Source organism: Nycticebus coucang, chromosome 18 (genome assembly GCF_027406575.1).
Source record: "Nycticebus coucang isolate mNycCou1 chromosome 18, mNycCou1.pri, whole genome shotgun sequence".
Classification (NCBI taxonomy): Eukaryota; Metazoa; Chordata; class Mammalia; order Primates; family Lorisidae; genus Nycticebus; species Nycticebus coucang.
Genome location: NC_069797.1, coordinates 72,175,596 through 72,194,298, shown reverse-complemented (window position 1 = coordinate 72,194,298; position 18,703 = coordinate 72,175,596). Strand labels below are relative to the sequence as shown.

The 18,703-nt window shown below is 51.6% G+C and overlaps 1 protein-coding gene across 1 annotated transcript; it reads left to right on the top strand.

Moving 5' to 3' along the window:
- The first annotated feature begins 11,194 nt into the window (after positions 1-11,194).
- CPSF4L (cleavage and polyadenylation specific factor 4 like) lies at positions 11,195-17,894 on the top strand. Its single transcript, XM_053570781.1, has 5 exons — positions 11,195-11,297; positions 11,724-11,801; positions 13,365-13,613; positions 16,762-16,857; positions 17,660-17,894. Exons 1-5 carry the CDS (start codon positions 11,195-11,197, stop codon positions 17,755-17,757), a joined length of 624 nt encoding a protein of 207 aa, XP_053426756.1. The 3' UTR covers positions 17,758-17,894.
- The last annotated feature ends 809 nt before the right edge of the window (positions 17,895-18,703 follow it).

The following is an 18,703-nucleotide window of genomic DNA, read 5'->3' as shown; positions in this document are numbered from 1 at the left end:
ACTGTGGGACCCAGAATGGCAAGGTCAGGCCAGCGGTCTGGCTGAGCCAATAGCATAAAGGGTCAGCGGCTGCCTGGCTGAGCGGGATATGCCCACCTCACATGGGCTGTGTCCCCAAGGGACAGGTGTGCTGCTTGCTGTCAGGTGGGGCCTCAGCAGCTCAAGGCCCCATCAGCAACAGCTGCTGACACATTGAAGTCCAAATGCTGGCCTGCCCTGCCCTTCCCAGGGTCCCTCTGGACCAGGGCTCTGGGTAGGGCCCCTTGTCTGTCAAGCCCACATGCCATTCACCACCAACACCCAGCCATACCCTCTCCACCAACACTGTATCACATTCCCAGAAGAAAGCAGACAAAAGGAACAGAGGTTGTGAGAGCATAGGAAGGCAGCAGGGGGTTCTTAGGATCCTCAAAGATTAGGGTCTGGCCCCTCCTCCCCCTCATTTTATTTTTATTTTTATTTTTATTTATTTATTCATTTATTGAGACAGAGTCTTACTGTGTCGCTCTCAGTAGAGCAGTGTCACAACTCACAGCAACCTCCAACTCTTGGGCTTAAGCAATTCTCTTGCCTCAGCCCCAGGTAGCTGGGACTACAGGCACCCGCCACAATACCTGGCTACTCCCCCTCATTTCAGAGCTGGGAGAACAAGCCATTGATTGTCCCACGTCCCCTGGGTGGAGTGGAGCAGAGGTTATGAAATTCACTGGCTTTGTGGCCTGGCAGGTGAGGGACAGGTAGAGGGGTGAACCTGCTCGCAGAGGTGGGAGTATTGTATTTATAGAAGTAGCTGGAAAATGCTAGAATTCGGGGCCATATGGAAGGGTTGTCCTTTTCAGGTGTGTGTGGCACTCCCCAGCCCTCTGACTCACCTAGACCCTGGCACAGTGTCAGGCTTCCAAAGTGCCCCACTCCCTACATACCTGGGCAGTCGCCCTTCCTGGCACACCCCTTACCTATAGTGTTAACATGCTCATAATTTTTCCCAGGACCCTGGAGTCCCTGATTTAAGATGCAAGAAAGGAAAATAAGGAATACAAATGGGAGCGCGTATCTCTCTACTGCCCCCTTTGCAATCTCCTGTGGGCCCTGTGGCTTCCTGCCAATAGACAGATGGGAGACTGGAAAGAACATTTTGGGGGAAGGAGGGGTATTTGCAGGCAGATGGATACTGGCAGTTTTGCCTCTAAAACCTGTTGCTCTAACCTACTGAGCTGTTGATCTCTAAGAGCAGGGCTCCCAGGAGGGCCGGAGAGCCAAGGGGAACTGCCTTCCCCAGCAGGAGTCCAACCCTAAAAATGACACTTGGCATGTTAAAAAGTACACATCAAGGCTACAGGGCTCTGCTGAATTTTGTGTTCTTTATGGCCTGCTTGGTTCCAAAAAGGATTGGAGGCAGCTTACAAAACTACATAAACACAATAGTATAAAAATAGATCAGAGAGAAAACAACACTGGAACAAATAGTACAATGAACCTAGAGGGTAGTACAGAGAAATTTTCTCTGGATGGATGGGCCTCCACCATTTTCAAAGGTGGGCTGCAAATGGGACTCTGAGCTTCCTACTAGTCAGAGCAAAGAGGGAAATCTGCCTATTAGAGACAAGAGCAGCTCAGCCTTTTCTGAGAGGAATTCTTACAGGAGTGAGAAATGATGTCATAGGTAACACCTTTATTTTTATTTATTTATTTATTTTTATAGAGATAGAGTCTCACTTTATCACCCTTGGTAGAGTGTCGTGGCATCACACAGCTCACAGCAACCTCTAACTCCTGGGCTTAGGCGATTCTCAACCTCCCGGGTAGCTGGGACTACAGGCGCCCACCACAACGCCCGGCTATTTTTTTGTTGCAGTTTGGCCGGGGCGGGGTTTGAACCCGCCACCCTCGGTATATGGGGCCAGTGCCCTACTCACTGAGCCACAGGTGCCGCCCTAGGTAACGCCTTTAATAGTAGTCTTAAGACAGACCACAATGGTCTGAATGTTCATGTCTTCTCAAAATTCTTATTTTGAAATCCTAACCCCCAAGATGATAGGATGAGCAGGTGGGGAGTTCAGGAGGTGACTAGGTCATGAGGGTGGGGCCCCCCTTATTACAAGGATTACTTCCCTTATAAAAGAGACCCCAGAGAGTTACCTTGTTCCATGTGAGGACACAGTGAGAAGAGGACACCTATAAACCAGAACCCAGATCTGTTGGCACCTTGACCTTGGACATCCCAGCCTCCAAACTGTAAGAAATACACTTCTGTTGTTTATGGTATTTTGTTAGAGTAGCCTAAGCAGCCAAAGGCACAGGTACAGTCGCACAAATCCCAACAGGCTGCTTTCCCCAGAGATGTGCCATGTGATGGCAAGACACAGATCCCTAAGACCAAGTCCTGATGTCATCCACGTCATTCATCCAAGAGAAGTGATTCAGACTCTCCCAGAGAAGGGCTTCCCAGCCTCAGCACTATCAACTTTTGGGGCTGGATCTTCTTTTCATTGGGAACCAACCTGTGCATTGGGGGTTGGTGGCAGACCTGACCTCTGCCCATTGGCTGCCTGTGCACCCCTCAAGTTGTGACGGTAAAAAATGCCCCCAGACATTGCCAAATATCCTGTCGGAGACTGAAAAACACTGCTCTTAGAGAAGGAACGAAACACTTTTTTCTCAAAAAAAAAAAAAAAAAAAAGGACAATTTAAGATAAATGAAACTGTTTTCAGGTCACATGTTTTTTATTCAAAGCAAAAAAAAAAAAAAAAAAGATTTATGGAGTTCCTTGGGGAAAATGTATATACTTCTGCTTGATTGAGAAAATTGACACTTCTTTTAGCCAGTAGAATGTTGCTATGTGGGTACAAGTGAGAAGTGGCCACACAGAGGTGGCTTGAGGAAGGTACTAAGAAAATAGGCTGGGCATAAGGGCTGATCTTTGTATACCCAGGGTAGCCTGGGTGTTGTTTCATGGCCGACTAGGAGGAGGCTGCTGCATCAAACTCATTCTTCCTCCCCTGGTTGACTATAGAAAACGTGAGGCTATATTCTTTTTTTTTTTTGGATTTTGGCCAGGGCTAGGTTTGAACCCGCCACCTCTGGCATATGGGACCAGCGCCCTACTCCTTGAGCCACAGGCGCCGCCCAAGGCTATATTCTTTAAAAGCAGAAATAATAGTGGAGATCCATTTATTCGTCAGTTATTTGTTGAGCAACTTCTATGTGCCAAGCATTCCTGGAGGTGCTGGAAGATACAACAGTGGACAAAAGAGGCATGGTCCCAGGAGGACATGACTTTCACGGTCCCAGGGGCCCGTGACTTTCACGGGCCCCTTCCTCTATAAAAATTGTTAAAATTGGGCGGCGCCTGTGGCTCAGTGAGTAGGGCACCAGCTCCATATACCAAGGGTGGCGGGTTCAAACCCAGCCCCGGCCAAACTGCAACAACAACAACCAAAAAATAGCTGGGTGTTGTGGTGCGTGCCTGTAGTCCCAGCTACTTGGGAGGCTGAGGCAAGAGAATCACTTAAGCCCAGGAATTGGAGGTCACTGTGAGCTGTGACACCACGCCACTCTATTGAGGGCAACAAAGTGAGACTCTGTCTCAAAAAAAAATTTTTTTTAATTATATTTATGACCCTGTTGATATAAAGATGAATATACATTAAAATAACACCCCTTTTAAGTAGTAGTATTACATAAATAAATATGAAAGAAAGAAATTGATAAAGGAACATGAAAAGACAAAAACCTCACCATTTCGGGTCAGGCACAATGGCTCATGCCTCTAATCCCAGCACTCTGGGAGGCCGAAGCAGGAGGATCTCTTAAGCTCAGGAGTTCAAGACCAGCCTGAGCAAGAGTGAGACCCTGTCTCTACTAAAATTAGAAAAAATTATCCAGGTGTTATGGTGTTAGTCCCAGCTACTTGGGAGGCCGAGGCCAGAGGATCACTTGACCCAGGAGTGTGAGGTTGCTGTGAGCTATGATGCTGCCACAGCACTCCAGCCTTGGTGGCAGAGTGAGACTCTGTTAAGAAACAAAACCCCTTTCTCATTTCGATCCATTTGAGTGTATAATCCTTTGGCACTCAGTCCCTTCTGTAGAACTTTCTTTCCACAGTTTGTTAGAAAAGAGGGGTGTTACTTGTGCCAGATCTTATTTTATTTTACTTATAGGCTCACAGATTTTCTCCTAATTTTAAAGGAAATGAAAACATTTGTGTGGGCCCCTGAAAGTCCTGAGGGCCCTGGCTCTGTGCCCACCGCACCTGTCTGGTGGAGAAGTCACTGCCCGGGGCCTGGCTTGAGGGCTTGTATGGGAGGGACTGGGGGCAGACACACCATAGGGGGTAGATGAGCAGGGACACTGCGGGCATGTGGAGCCAATTTGAAGAGAACACCCAGCTGGGGGCTGGGCTGGAGAATCACCTGGGGCCTCACTTTAGATACAGAGATGGGGGCTCCCTGAGGAAGTGGCATCCAAGCCAGACCCAGAGGATGAGAAGGAGGAGGAGGCGCTGCCATGGGAAGGGCAGACACAAGCATCTGGGGGATCAGGGATGCCCCAACTTTGGGCTCCAGCATCCGGGAGTTAGCAACGTTCTTGACAGGGGAGCACTGAGGGGGCACCAATCTGGGGAAAGTTAGAGTTTGGCCTCAAATGTGTGGAAGCTGTTTCAAGGGGAAATGGCAGGAGGATAGCTGCTGTGGGGTGAGCACTGAAGACTGGAGGTTTGGGCCCCCGCAAAATGCACATGTGAACCCCCAACCCCCAATGTGATGGCCTCAGGAGTTGCGGGAGTTGGGGTCCTTGGGAGGTAATTAGGTTTAGATGAGGTCATGGGGGTGGAGAGGGTTAGTAGCCTTGTAAGAAAAGGAAGAGACCAGAACGCTGCTGTCTCTCCCTACGTACCCCCACTGCCTTGTGAGGACGCAGGGAGGGCGCAGCTGACGGCAGGCCAGGAAGGGAGCCCTTCCCAGGAACTAACTCCACAGCACCTTGGTCTTGGATTTCCCTGAACTGAGAGAAAGAAATGTCTGGGTTTTTTTTTTTTTTTTGCAGTTTTTGGCCGGGGCTGGGTTTGAACCCACCACCTCCGGCATATAGGGCCGGCATCTTACCCCTTTGAGCCACAGGCGCCGCCCAGAAATGTCTGTTGTTTAAACCACTGTCTAGGCTCAGCGCCTGTAGCACAGCGGTTATGGTGCCAGCCACATGCACCCAGGCTGGTGTTGTTCGAATGACAACTGCAACAACAACAAGAAGAAGAAAATAGCCGGGCACCTGTAGTCCCAGCTACTTGGGAGGTTGAGGCAAGAGAATCACTTGAGCCCAAAAATTTGAGATTGCTGTGACACCACGGCACTCTACCGAGGGTGACATAATGAGCCTCTGTCTCAAAATATATATATACATATATATATATAATAAAATAAAAAATAAACCTCTGTCTATAGTATTTTGCTGTAGTATTTGGCCTGAGCTAGGATGGGGGGCAGCTGCTGCTTGTCTAGAGAAAACACATGTAGATGTGAGAGTCATCTGCTGAGAGGTGGAATTCAAGGCCTTGCCAAAGTGGGGGAGCAAAGGCAGCTCTGAGCCCAAGAGAAGGGCAGGTCAGGATGGGGGGACTTGGTCCCTGTGACCTGCCAAGTCTCCCTGTAGCCCCCTCTAGGGTTGGGTGGTATATCCAGGCGGGAGAGAGCAGGGCTGCCCCCGGCCTCTTCCTACTCCCGCTGCCCACGCCCACTGGACTTTGTAGCCAAAGTGGGTACAATCGACTCCTTGTCAATAATTGGAGCCTGGGGGGATTTTCCATCTGCACTCTGTCTGTCTGCCTTGTGACCCAAGAATTATTTAGAGAAAACAGACCGGAGGGCAGTCTGTGGTAATGAAAATGGAGTTTTTCTTCCAGATCTAATTGACCCAAGGACAGATCAAACTTGTGACCTTGGGCCCACAGTCCATCAAAGTGAGCACCCCAGGCCATAGCTGAGGGAATTAATCCATGTCTGTGTCCACATCAGCAGCCAGGTCCCCATTCTATAGAAATACGGGTCATGGCACCAAAAATTAAAAAAAAAAAAAGGGAAATCTCCCCCTTCCTGCACGCGCATGGGGTGATAGGACACACAGGCATCCTCTGGGGAACACAAGACTGTCTATGGGGTGTGGGAGTAAATGTCAGAACTTTGTTAATATTTATAGTTTATCTTAACCTTCTACAACTTTCTATTTTACAAAGTACAGAATACATTATGGCCAGGGGAAGAATAGCTCCTTCCCTGGGGATGCTTTTCAGCAGTGTCCAAATTCTGGGCTGCTAAATGCCCTCCCTTCTTGCCCTCTCTGGAGAGTGGTCCCAGGACTTTGCAGCCAGAGGGCTCTTTCTTTTTTTTTTTTAAAAACATCTTTACTTGGAGATTTTTTTTTTTTTTTTTTGTAGAGACAGAGTCTCACTTTACCACTTTCAGTAGAGTGCCATGATGTCACAGGACTCACAGCAACCTCTAGCTCTTGGGCTTCTGCGATTCTCCTGCCTCAGCCTCCCGAGCAGCTGGGACTACAGACGTCGGCCAGAACGCCCAGCTATTTTTTGGTTGCAGTTCAGCTGGGGCTGGGTTTGAACCCACTACCCTCGGTATATGGGGCCGGCGCCCTACTCACTGAGCCACAGGCGCCACCCAGAGGGCTCTTTCTAAAATGCCAATCTGACTCGCTGTAAGGTGGGCTCCTTCATTGACTCCCTGAGGCCTCAGGTTTGAGGTTCTGCCCAAGTCCAGATCCCTTAAGCCCTTGGGCCATTCTCAACAACCAGCTGGCCAAGTCTGGCCCCAAGAACCAGGAGTGGTTTCCCGAATACACGGAGCAGCTGCTGCTGAAACCCTCACCCCCTGCTGCCTGGACGAGACCCCACCTGGCCTCAGCTTGTTTCCCTTCCTCCCAGAAGCCTTGATACCCAGGTGAGAGCTAAGCGATCTTGGGCTAGCTCTGCAAATGCCTTTTTCTCACACGGCAGGGCTTCGCTGCCCCTTATTGGTGACATTCCTCTCTGTATTAGTTCCCTGTTGTTGCAGTAACAAATCCCCACAGATGCAGTAGCTGAAAACATCAGAACTCCCGAACGGCTTCTACCAAGCTGAAGTCAAAGTGTCTGCAGGACTACCTTCCTTCCACAAGTTCTAGGCAGGCAGTTCATGTCCAGGCCTTGGTCTTTTAATCTGCAAGATGGGTTGAGCAACTGGGCAGATTGCACTAAGACCTGGAGGAGGCCTTGGACGAGAAGTGTGGGCTGCTTTATTAGTCCTGTTGCTGTTCCAAGCCCCAGGCGGAAACAGACACCCTTCCCTGGGTATAGGCCCTAAGACTGTCTGGCTCCCAGAGACCAGGCTCCTGTGCAATTGCAGGGCAGGACTATCTGGGCTACTGCACTAACCTGCGCTGCACTTCAAGTGGCTATTGTGAAGCCAAAAGCTGTCCTCTCCAAGTGGCATCTCTGGGGCACAAAGAATCATGGAGAGGACAGGACATACTGGCTCATTGTCCCCGGGGCTGAGACGCAGCAGCTGTGTGTGACAAGGGCCCCTCCTTTTCTCCACCCACTCCCAGCGCTGCAGCCTGGTAGGCTGGAAGGAGCCTGGCCTTGGAGTCATGTAGACCTCAGCTGTGGCCTTTAGGAAGCCCTTGAGCTACTAATTTGCCTAAATATCACCACTGGACCTTCCAGCAGATCCCACTGAAGAAACCTAGAGCCCCTGTTCCCCAACGCACCTTTTATCAGGGGCCCTTAGGAGCAATGAACTTGAAGAGGGGGTGGCACCATGGACCTAGGGGCAGGACTCCTGGGTCTTTGAGCATCAAGCCATACACATCCCCAGTGTCTTACCTGGAGCAGGTGTGTGTGTGTCTGTGTGTGTGCATGTGTGTGTACCAGCAGACAAGGCCCTTATCTCAGGGGAGGCAGGATACAGAGTGCAGAATCTGGGCTCAGAGAGATGATTACAGGTAGGTGACAGACAAAGCCAGAATTCGAACCCCAGTCTGTCTGATGCCACTGTCCACACCCTTTCCACAAATGCAGGGTGCCAGATGGGGAGTGAGGCAGATGCTCAGGATAAAATGGAGGCAGGTATGGCCACACTCTGCCCGGCGAAGCACTGGATGTCGTTGATCCAAGGCCAGGGGATGGCATGATGACCTGGCCAGGCCCTGCAGCCAGAGAATTCCAACACCCCCCCCCACCCCGACCCAGCCCTCCCCACCTCACCCATGCTTTTCAGAGCAGTACATTTATAAAGGGGAAGGAGCCGGATGGTGATGATTCAGGAAATTTGCAGCCAGAGCTAAATGAGAGCCTCATAATGATGGTGATTAAAAATTAACGCCACTATTTGTACAGCAATTTGGGTGTCCATTTTGCACCCATGAATTAATTAAAAAATGAAAACACAAGTGCTTGGGATAATAAGTTCCAGGGCACAGAAGAACAGACTGTGAAGTTCCAGAGGGGACATCCAGGGACTGAGGCACTGCGTGTGCCTTCTGCCTTTGGACAATGGGGGTGCTGGGCTCCCTCGGGAGCCCGGGGTGGGGTGTGTGTGTAAACAGGGGTGGGAGAGACCAGGACGGTGGGAAAGACAGGCAGCTCCCCCAGCCTCTCTGAGGCTCTGTAAACTCGCACTTCTCTGGTTTTCTGTTTGCTCATCTGTCAAAGAGGTGAGCTCTTCAGAAACAGCATTTCCCAATGAGGAGGTGTACTAGTTCCCTGGGGTTGTTGTAACAAATTATCACAAACTTGCAGCTTGAAACAACAGAAATATATTCTCTGGCCTTCCGGAGGCCAGAAGTTGGAGGTAATGGTGTTATCACGGTTGGTTCTTTCTGGAGGGTGTGAGGGGTTCTGGTTTCCGGTGGTGGCGGGCAGTCCTTGGTGGCCCGTGGAGGCCGTGTAACTCGTCCCAGCCTCTGTCCTCACATGGCCTTCTCTGTGTCCCTTCTGTGTGCCTCAAATACCTCTTTTCTTTCTTAGGACATCAGTTATTGGGTTTAGGCCACACCCTAATTCCAGGATGATATCATCTTGAGCTCCTTAACCAAATGACACCTGCAAACACACTATTTCCAAATACAGTCACGTTTGCAAGTATGAGGGGTTAGGACTTGGACTTCCTGGGGGAGCCCGTTCTGGGCACTACAAAAACTGTGTGAAATAAGCAGGGCCCATGAGCGCAGGGCCGCCACCATGTTCTTTCACCAAACTAATAATGAACCACCAGGAACAGGGAATCCACCTTCCGCTGGCGTGTGGAGGTGGGACAGGGAACCCAGGTGGAAGGCAGGACCTCAGCAGGGAGAGCAGCTGGGGGTCTCCTTCCTGTTCACCCCTCATCTGTGAGCTCCTAGAGGCCACCAGAGTCCCAGAGAGCACCTCAGTCTGTGTCCCCAGGGCATCTATTCCAAGGGCTGTGGGCTCCCAAGAGGTCCCCTTTCAGCTCTCCAGTCTTGTCCCCTTCCACTCCCCTCCTCTAGCCTGGCTTCTGCCAAGCCACCCCCCACCCACCATGTTCTCAGCGTTCATGTCGCCCCACGGCCATGCCTTTGTGCTGCTTGTTCCCTCCTCTGGAACATTCTCTCCCCATCATCGCCAGACTCCTCTGAGAGCTTTCCCTGCCCCCCATAACTCTCTTGTACCCTATGGTTGCGTCCCCCACTTGCCATCTCAAGGCAGAGACGTGGGCCCAGCCCAGGGGATGCTCCTGGAAGAATCTCAGCAGAGACCTGGGTTTGAACACCATCATTGTCCCCTCCAAGCCCCTGCCCTTGGCCTCTCTGGGCCTTGATTTCCTCATTGGGAGGCCTGCCCTGCCAGGCAGCTGCAAGCCGCCACCGAGCCTGTATTTGTTGACAGATGAATGTATTCTCGGGACAACTAATCAGTGCACAGGAATAAGGCCAAGAGAAGTGAGGCTGCTGCCCGAAGGACCCCTGTCTCCACCCCCTCACAGCCCTGGAGCTCTGCCTCCCCCAGAGAATGTAGTCAGAGCTTCTGGGAGGGCCCGTCCCAGACCTGCCCTGGCTCCAGGTGTCTCCCTCTTACAGCTATTTTCTTTTCTGATCTGGAGTTCAAAAGAACAGGAACCACAGCCACAGAAAACAAAAGCCAGCAGGCTCAGTCAAGTAGGACCCGGCCTTCGGCCTCTTCTAGCTGGGTCCCGGCACCCAGGAAGGAGAGAGGACATCCAAGGCCAATGTCACTCTGAGCACAGCAGCTCCAGTTGGAGGCGACGCCAATTTGGGGCCAGAGCAGGGAGAGGGAGACTTGTCTGATTAGAATCCGAAAATGCTGCTTTGAAAGCATTTTCAGATGTCCGCAGCCCTGCAGGCAGGGGTGGTGTAATAATAATAAAACAACATTTGCATAGAGATTTCACAAAGCACTTTCTCAGGGGTGGGGAGTCGCTAGGGTGGCCTAGTGGCATCCTGGTTGGGAGGCCAACCCGGCCTTGGGTTGGTTCCGCCCTCCATCCAAGCTTGCCACTGTGTACGAAGTAAACAAAGGGCTATTCATCCGACTATTTCCGATTTCTCTGGACTTCATTCCTTTCCCCTCTCTCCCATGAAGAGCTCATTCCCGGGCCTGTCACTCAGGCCAGAAAAGGGGTATCAGGGGGTCCTAGAGGGAGGGGTTGGCTGGGATTCTATGGGAAGAAATGGGGTGGCTAGGAGGGGGGCTTCCTCTCTCTGCACCCCATGCCCTCTGGCCCGCAAGCTCTGGCAGAATTGGAACAGCCTTGCTGTGGTTGGTTTATGCAACTCTGAATTTGCTAACCTGTGGCTGTCTTCGTGTGAAAGCATGAGCCCCAGTGTGGTAATGTCTGAGCACATGCCGTGTTCCTGTCTGGTGACCTGCAAGGATTAGCGTGTGTGGGCCTTTGCTAATCCCTCTCCATCGGGGTGGGACTTAAGTACACAGTGTGGGGGTGAGGGACCCCGGGGCTCTGCACCTGCTCCTGCGCAGGGTGAGGCAGCCCCAGCCCCACTCCTGCACAGCCCAGGCTGCAGAGTCACCTGCCGTTACCTGGCCACTGGCATCCCAGGACCAAGGGAGACATGTCAGACCCTGGCCCCTTAAGGGCTGCCAAGGAGCTATATAGGGTCCACCTGCAGGGGCGCTAGCTGCTTCTTAGCAGCCCCAGCAGGACATGGAAGATGCAAGAGGTCATTGCAGGGGTGGAAGAGTTTACTTTCACCTTCCAGAAGGAAGTTGAAATGCAAAAGGACGCTGGGCTCCGGCCTTTCCAGGTCTTGGACAGTGAGTGGGGCAGGGTTGCCAGCTGTCCCCAGCCTTCTCCGCAGGACTCTCCGTTCTGCTCCCTGATGGGGCTCCCTTCTTTCTGTCTTTCTTTCCTATGGCTGCTGGGTAACCCATTTTTCAGACTGAGGAGAGACCCAGAGAGGCAGATTGAGAGAAGCCATGTGGGCCTCCCAAGCCCCCAGGCTGGGCTCGACCCCCGCCTCCTCCTCCGTTTCAGAGCTTAAGTGTAATGTTGAGGCCTGGAGGCTGGCTCGGGGGGTTGGAGAGACCACCAAAGGGCCTAGATTTAGAGGGTCCCACAGGCCTGAGCATGGGGGAGTTTTAGGTGGGACTCGTGATGGAGAGGCGAGGCCCTCCCCACAGAGGACAGACAGCCACCAGCCCCGAGGAAGCTGCCTTCTCCTTTCTTCCCTTTCCCTCCAGAATCAGGCTCAGCTGTGTGCAACTTCTTTGCTAAAGGGCTGTGTAAAAAAGGTAAGTTAGTGGGCCTGGGCTCAGGGGGTGGGCCTGGCCTGGGATAAAGTGTCCAATTTGCACCTGTGAAGGGGAAGTTGGGATGGGGCCAAATTTTAGACTTACAGGTCGAGGAAGGACACGTGGGTGGGTCCACCAAGCAGCCCACCTCTCACAAAGACTTCTCGGTCTCAGGGGCATCTGTAACTACGGCTGCCTTGCTGGGGTGGGGGCGTCTAGGATCGTTCCCGGAGGCTCCCGAGTCTTCACTCCCTCCCCTTCCTCCCAGTTAGGAGAGAGGCCGCTTTCTTCCCTAGTTGTCTCCTCTGAGTATAGAAACTGGTCAGTTGTCCCATTCATCCTTTGTGGCCTAAGGTAGCTCTGGCCACCGTCTTTGAAGTGCCACCCAAAGCATCTTTTACTTCTACCCCAGTGTTGGCAAGTAACACCCGCTCCCCAGAAGCAGTCATTCTGGGGGAGACTCAACTCAAATTCAGGGTTTCTCAACTTTTGGTTTATGGACCTCTGAAATACATAGTTGAAAAAAAACCACTTGCCTCAGATTTCAGGGGTCCCCAGCCCCCCCGAATCCTGCCTTAGGTCTAAGTTAAGAAAATCTGCCAAGAGGATGAGTTTAGGGCCTGAACTTGGGATCTGAATGATTCTGTCTCTGGGAGGCTGCAGGGGGACCTGGAGCCATGTTTGCCCACCTGCCTTGTTTGTTTTGGGGCCAGCCCTAGAGACAGGGTGAGAAGGGCGAAGAGCTCATTGATCACCCAAAGCTCCGTGTAGCCAGCACCCTCCTCCCCCCACCCCGGCTTGATGGTGAACTGAGTGGTGTGTCCTCAGCTTGGCCCATCCACCTTTTAGCCCAGTAGTACTAGTGATACCCCCTTGCAAAGAAGTAAGACTGTGGTTGTGGAAAGTCAGAACCCGGCTAATCAAAGGCCTGGGATGGAAGGTAGGGGGAGTTAAAGAGAACACTTTCCCCACCCCTCAAATTCTATCAGAGACTTGGTCACACACGAGGCTGGTGCTGCTTAGAAACTTAGAAACTGGGTGTACAAAGTTGGCTCTCAAGTCACTTGGTTAGGTCTCTGGAATTAGAAAGCATAACCATTTTTTCTTTTTTATTGTTGAGGATTTATTGAGGGTACAGTAAACCAGGTTACACTGATTGCATTTGTTAGGCAAGGTCCCGCTTGCAATCGTGTGTTGCCCCCAAAAGGTGTGACATACACCAAGGCCCCACCCCCCTCCTGCCCTCTCTCTGCTCTTCCTTTCCCCACCCCTTCCTCCTTCAGAAAGCATAGCCTTTTTTAAAAATGACATGAAATCAACAGGGCTTTACTGAGCACTTGCTGCATGCAAGGGCAAGGCCGGCTGGGCACTGAGGGCTGGAGCACCCAGCCTGCTCTCTGGAGGGAGGAGAGGGGGATGTTAGGTGCTGTTGGACCACCTGGCGGCAGCTGTCCCATGCCTGGGGCTTCCTGGTGTTTGCCCTTCAGAAAAGGGCACAGCAGGCAGAGGGGACAGGTGGACAAAGGAGTGTCCACAGGAACAGTGGCCTGTCAAGACAATAGCTTGCCCTTCATGGTCCTCGAACCCCAGTTATGGCCCCCACTGGGGTCCAGGCAAAGGAAGGTCCACTAAGGACTGAGCTCCAGCACCTTCTGAGGGTTCCCTGGAGGGCTGAGCTGGGCCCGGCCGTGGGTGATGGAGCCTCCAGGGAAGCTCTGCCCCTTGTGGTGGTGTGTAAGCACTGGCTACGGGGACTGTGCAAGAAGGGCCACCACTGCGAGTTCCTGCACCAGTATAACATTGCCAGGACGCCCCAGTGCTCTTTCTACTCCAAGTTCGGTAAGGTCCCTTCCAGGCTCTGCCCTCACTCCAGAGGCAGTAATGCAGTTGTGAGATGGGAGAGAGGTTTTCAGCGGGGGACCCAAAGGAGGCTGGGCATGTTCCAGGAGGCCAGCTAGGCCTGCCTGAGCCCCAAGTGCCTCCTCCTCCATCCCTCTAAGAAATGGACCTGTACCCCAGGAGCTCTGCCCTTCCCTGCTCCACCAGGATCAGCAAACACACCAAAGGGAAGGGGGGCTGTTGCCTTCCCCAGTCCTGGCTAATCACACACCCAGACTGACTGTTGGGAAATAATCTCGAATGGCCCAGGGGGTGCAGATTAGTGCCTTCCTTACTTGGATTTGTTTGGGAGCCGCCTTCACAATGCCTGCTGTGCCCATAAAGCCCCAGTCGCACTGTCTGCTCTTTCAACTGTCTTGCTATTTTAACTCTTACATGTATTTTAGAATAAAACTTTTCATCTGCATAAATGAAATACTAGCATCACTTGTTGGAAATAAAAGGTAACTGTAAACAGACCCACAAAGTTCAGAAGTCTAGCCCTAAAGTTGTCCTGTGCAGTCAGGTCTGGGGCAGTACCATGTGACCTCCCTTCTGGCCTCAAGTCCTCATTTTGTCCTTTTAACCAAGGGGCTACTGAGGAAGGAGTTGCAGCAACCCTCTCCTCATTTAAGAATGGAATCTGTGTTGGGCGGCACCTGTGGCTCAGTCAGTAAGGCACCGGCCCCATATACCGAGGGTGGCAGGTTCAAACCCAGCCCCGGCTGAACTGCAACCAAAAAATAGCCGGGCGTTGTGGCAGGCGCCTGTAGTCCCAGCTACTCGGGAGGCTGAGGCAAGAGAATTGCTTAAGCCCAGGAGTTGGAGGTTGCTGTGAGCTGTGTGAGGCCACGGCACTCTACCGAGGGCCATAAAGTGAGACTCTGTCTCTACAAAAAAAAAAAAAAAAGAAAAGAATGGAATCTGTGGATATGCCTCAGGTCTCATCCTTCCCAATAAAATCCTACAGCTTAATGCTTACCAGAGCTGAAAGGAGCATTAAGGATTAACTAGTCCAGTGGTTTTCTTTTTTCTTTTTTTTGTAGAGACAGTCTCACTTTTTTTTTTTTTGTAGAGACAGAGTCTCACTGTACTGCCCTCGGGTAGAGTGCCGTGGCGTCACACAGCTCACAGCAACCTCTAACTCTTGGGCTTATGCGATTCTCTTGCCTCAGTCTCCCGAGTAGCTGGGACTACAGGCGCCTGCCACAACGCCTGGCTATTTAGTCCAGTGGTTTTCAAACTGTGTTCCAAACAGACTGACCTGCAAAGAGAAACTGGGCAGATCCCCCAGGACACCCCTGGCTTAGGAGGCTTGGCTTCCAGATGAGGCTTGAGCCAACTTCAGGCCTCCACCCCCAGGCAGCTGTCCCCATTAGTGCCTAAGGGAGGGGTCTGGGAACATGGGAAGGAAGCAAAGCATACTCTAGACCAGTAGACACCCCTCCTGGGCCAACACTCTGTGTCCTGCCTGCTCCGGGAGGGGAGGGTATGGCAGTTCCTAAGGGCTTCCCCATGCTTTCCTTGAAAGAGTGACAAATTTATCTGGAGCCTCACTCCCCAAGGCCATTGCCCAAATATAATTCTTTTATTTTAAAACACCTCTTAGTTATTCTCTTAGTAACCCTTACTTGGATTTGTTTGGGGGATAAGAAGCTATAAGGAATTAATACAGGAGCAAGGGCAGGTCCTCTTCTGCCCTTAAATACCTCTGGTTAGTGGGGGACAGACACATAAACTGATGGTCACAATATGTAACATATGGTTCTGATCTTATAGTAAATGAATGAATATTTCTTTGTAATATCATTATCCAAGTAATTATCATTCTTATCGGATGCTAATTGTTTCATTTATTAAGGTATTTTGGGGAGGTGTGGGAGTGGGAAAGGGAGGTTGAAGGGACCCAGATGTCTATCCAGGGTCTTCAGCAAGTAGTGGACAGCGCCAAAGGACTGACTGAAGGGTGCTTCTGCCACCTGCTGGCCAGCTGAGGAATGCAGCGACGTGCTGGGGTCTCTAGCACAAAGGCAGGTGTATAGATGGCCTCCCATTATCTCCAGGGAGCCAGTGGATCTGGATTGAACACTGGAAGACTTGGGAGATTCACGCCCAGAGTCAGCACTCTGCCCAGGACTACATGATGGTGATGAGCAAATACATACACCCTCCACCAAAGTGAGGAAGCCAAGTGAGAGTGCATGTGACCTTTCCCATTTCTGAACATGGGTATCCACATTTGTGAAATGAGAGGGCTGGGAGGAACAGTGGTTTTAAACCCTTCAGGGGAAACCTTGCCCTGCAGAAGCCCAGCAGATAAAATGATCTCTTTGGAGCAGTATGGAAACCAGTGGAAAAGACACCATGGATCTCCTTTGAGCTTTGAAAAAGTACTGAGTTGTAGACTTTAGAGAGGATAAAGTTGGAGACATCCATAAATTCTCAACTTGAATGAAGGGAAACTGGGATGAATCTTCCCGATGCGTCCTTCAGATCTTCCGTCCTAAGAAAAATCTAAGAGGGTTCCTAAAACCACTCCTGGGTCACCTGTGCTGCAGGGCTGGCTCCTTTTAGGAGACTTGGTCTAATCCAGAGATTACAGCACTGGCTTAGTATACAGCAGGTGTCCCTTGGTGTTTATTTTTATCCCTGTGCCAACTTGACACAGAACTTTGCATTTCTTGGCATTTCCATTTCAGAAGGAACTGGCCCCCACTAGGCTCTGGAAGCTGTATAGGTTTTGCAGCAGAGAGGAACAGAAGGCCTTAGTCACAGTGCATGGCAACTTCTCCATTTAATGTCATAGGTCTCTTCATTCTTTCCTCACCAGGAGCCTCTAAGGAGCTTCCTTCTGCATACGTGGTCCTGCCCCAGCTCTCCTGGATTTGCACATTCACACCCATGCCCCGCTTAGCATATATTACTGGGATTCACTCTTCTTAGATTGCAGGAAGGATCCGGCGTATCTTGCTATCTTCAAAAAACTGCTGGTGACAGTAGAAAAGCCAGTAGCTTATAAGCACGTGAAGGGCAAGATCAAACCTGTTTGGGAGGTGGAGGTAACCATGATGAGGAGCCCACTTACGTACAAGAAGGCTGGAATTTTTAGGTGACTGCAACAATAAGGAGTGTCCCTTCTTCCATGTGAAGCCAGCCTTCAGGTCACAGGACTGTCCTTGGTCTGACCAAGGTTTCTGCAAGAATGGTGAGGCCTTGTCAGACACAGAGCACAGTAGTGGTGGGGGGAGGGAGAGGCCGTTTCCCTGATGAGGTATCCACACTGAAGTCCCAAGAGAAAGCCTTTCTGCAGTCCTGCCTAGGCTGCTGTGACACCCTGGGCTTCTCTGGGCAGGTTTATGTGGATTCAAATCTTATCTTGGGTGTGTATGGCTACCTGACCTTGAACAAGTGACTTAAGCCTGGGAAGGCCTTGGCACAGGGTCTGGCCTACAGGACATGCTCTGTTCCTTCTCTGAGCTCTCTTCTCTGTTCCTTTTACCCACCTGGGGGGACCTGAGTTTCACTAGAGCATATCCTATGTTTGGCCAGTTTTCTGCCAGTCAAACCTAGGAGGCAGGTTCCCCTGCCAGGGTCCCTGTGCCCTAGGCACCTGGGTTCACCCTTCAGCTACGTTGTTCTGAGTTCTTAGCACTGCTGGTTTGGGGGCCTGTAGAGGGGAGCATGGCTGAAGGAGGGTCAGTAGGATTGTAGGGTTAGCCTTCAACAGCTAAATAAACAAGAGGCAGCAAAGTCAAGTCCATATCCATGTAAGTCCAAGACACAGCATGTCAGTGACCCTTCCGACCCTCGCAATTTCAGGACTTGCCAACTGACACCTGTTCCAATACACTCTGAAGTTCCCTTCCCTTCCCCATCTCAGTCTCAGGGCCAGAGTAGGGGTTTCAGGGCGCTATGGAGAGGATGGGGCGATTTCTACACCCCACCCTTCTCAGGAAGCTTTCTCCTGCTAAAGCAGAGCCTTCTGGTCATTTTCTCTTTCCCAGCAGGTCCCCTCTGTAAATACTGCCATGTCCCCGGAATAATGTGTTTCAATTACTTAGTCAGCTTCTGCCCTGAGGGACCCAGGTGCCAATTTGCTCAGTGAGTTTGTTTTGTTTTGTTTTGTTTTTTGCAGTTTTTGGCCAGGGCTAGGTTTGAACCAGCTACCTCCAGCATATGGGGCCGGTGCCCCTACCCCTTTGAGCCACAGGCACCGCCCTGCTCAGTGAGTTTGATTCTCCAATTACCCACTCCCCGCCGGAGTCCCGGGCCTGGCCTTATGGATCTGGATCCTTCCATGCCCTCACCGGCCCCTGGAGGAACACTGTCTGGAAAGCTTCTGCGCATGGTGTGTCCCTTGCGCTGCTGCCTGTCCCTGGTGACCTCAGTGCTGCTGGCAGCACTGAACTCTAACCACCCTCCTAAAGAGCACTCATGCTGGGGTGGGTGTAGATCTTTTCACAAACTGTTCTAGAAACAAGAGTAACTTTTAACACCCATTTGCCCCCAGTCCTCTGCAATTCTCCCTCACTCCTTGGCTTGGGGAGGACTCCTTCCCTGAAGGCTTCTGAAATATGAAGTCTGCAGTGGGCTGCGGAAGAGCATGCCAACAAACAGTGGCGGGAGGCTAAGAGCCACTGTGATCATCTCTCTCTACACTTCCCAGTCCCAAGATGAATCTTTCATTCAACTGGAGTTACCTGAAGGTGAGTGCGGGCAGGCAGGTGCTGACGGGCCTGTCCCTTTATGCTCCTCCTGCGCACAGAGCATGTGGTGGGCCTCCCTGCCTGCTCTCCGCCTCTGCACTCCCTGCTCTGGGTGGGACTTCTCAGCTCACCAGCCCCTTCTCCCTTCCTTCTCCTTGGCATGGAGAGACCCATGGTGTGTGTGTTGAAAGAAAACAGGGCCCAGCTCAGGATTGCTTGAGGCCCAAAGTTGGTTATCTGAATCAAGGCCAGCCCTGCTGGAGCAATGTGCCCACTCCCGGTGGGAATGGATGCACTAGTCCCTATGGAGACGTGCTCTCTCCGTGGATGGCACGCGCTGATGAC

Excerpts from the sequence above, each read along its gene's own strand:
- CPSF4L (XM_053570781.1), top strand. The coding sequence starts at position 11,195 with ATGCAAGAGGTCATTGCAGGGGTGGAAGAGTTTACTTTCACCTTCCAG. Across the intron at positions 11,298-11,723 it reads GCCTTTCCAGGTCTTGGACA|AATCAGGCTCAGCTGTGTGC; the intron begins GTGAGTGGGGCA and ends CTTTCCCTCCAG. Across the intron at positions 13,614-16,761 it reads CTCTTTCTACTCCAAGTTCG|GTGACTGCAACAATAAGGAG; the intron begins GTAAGGTCCCTT and ends TGGAATTTTTAG.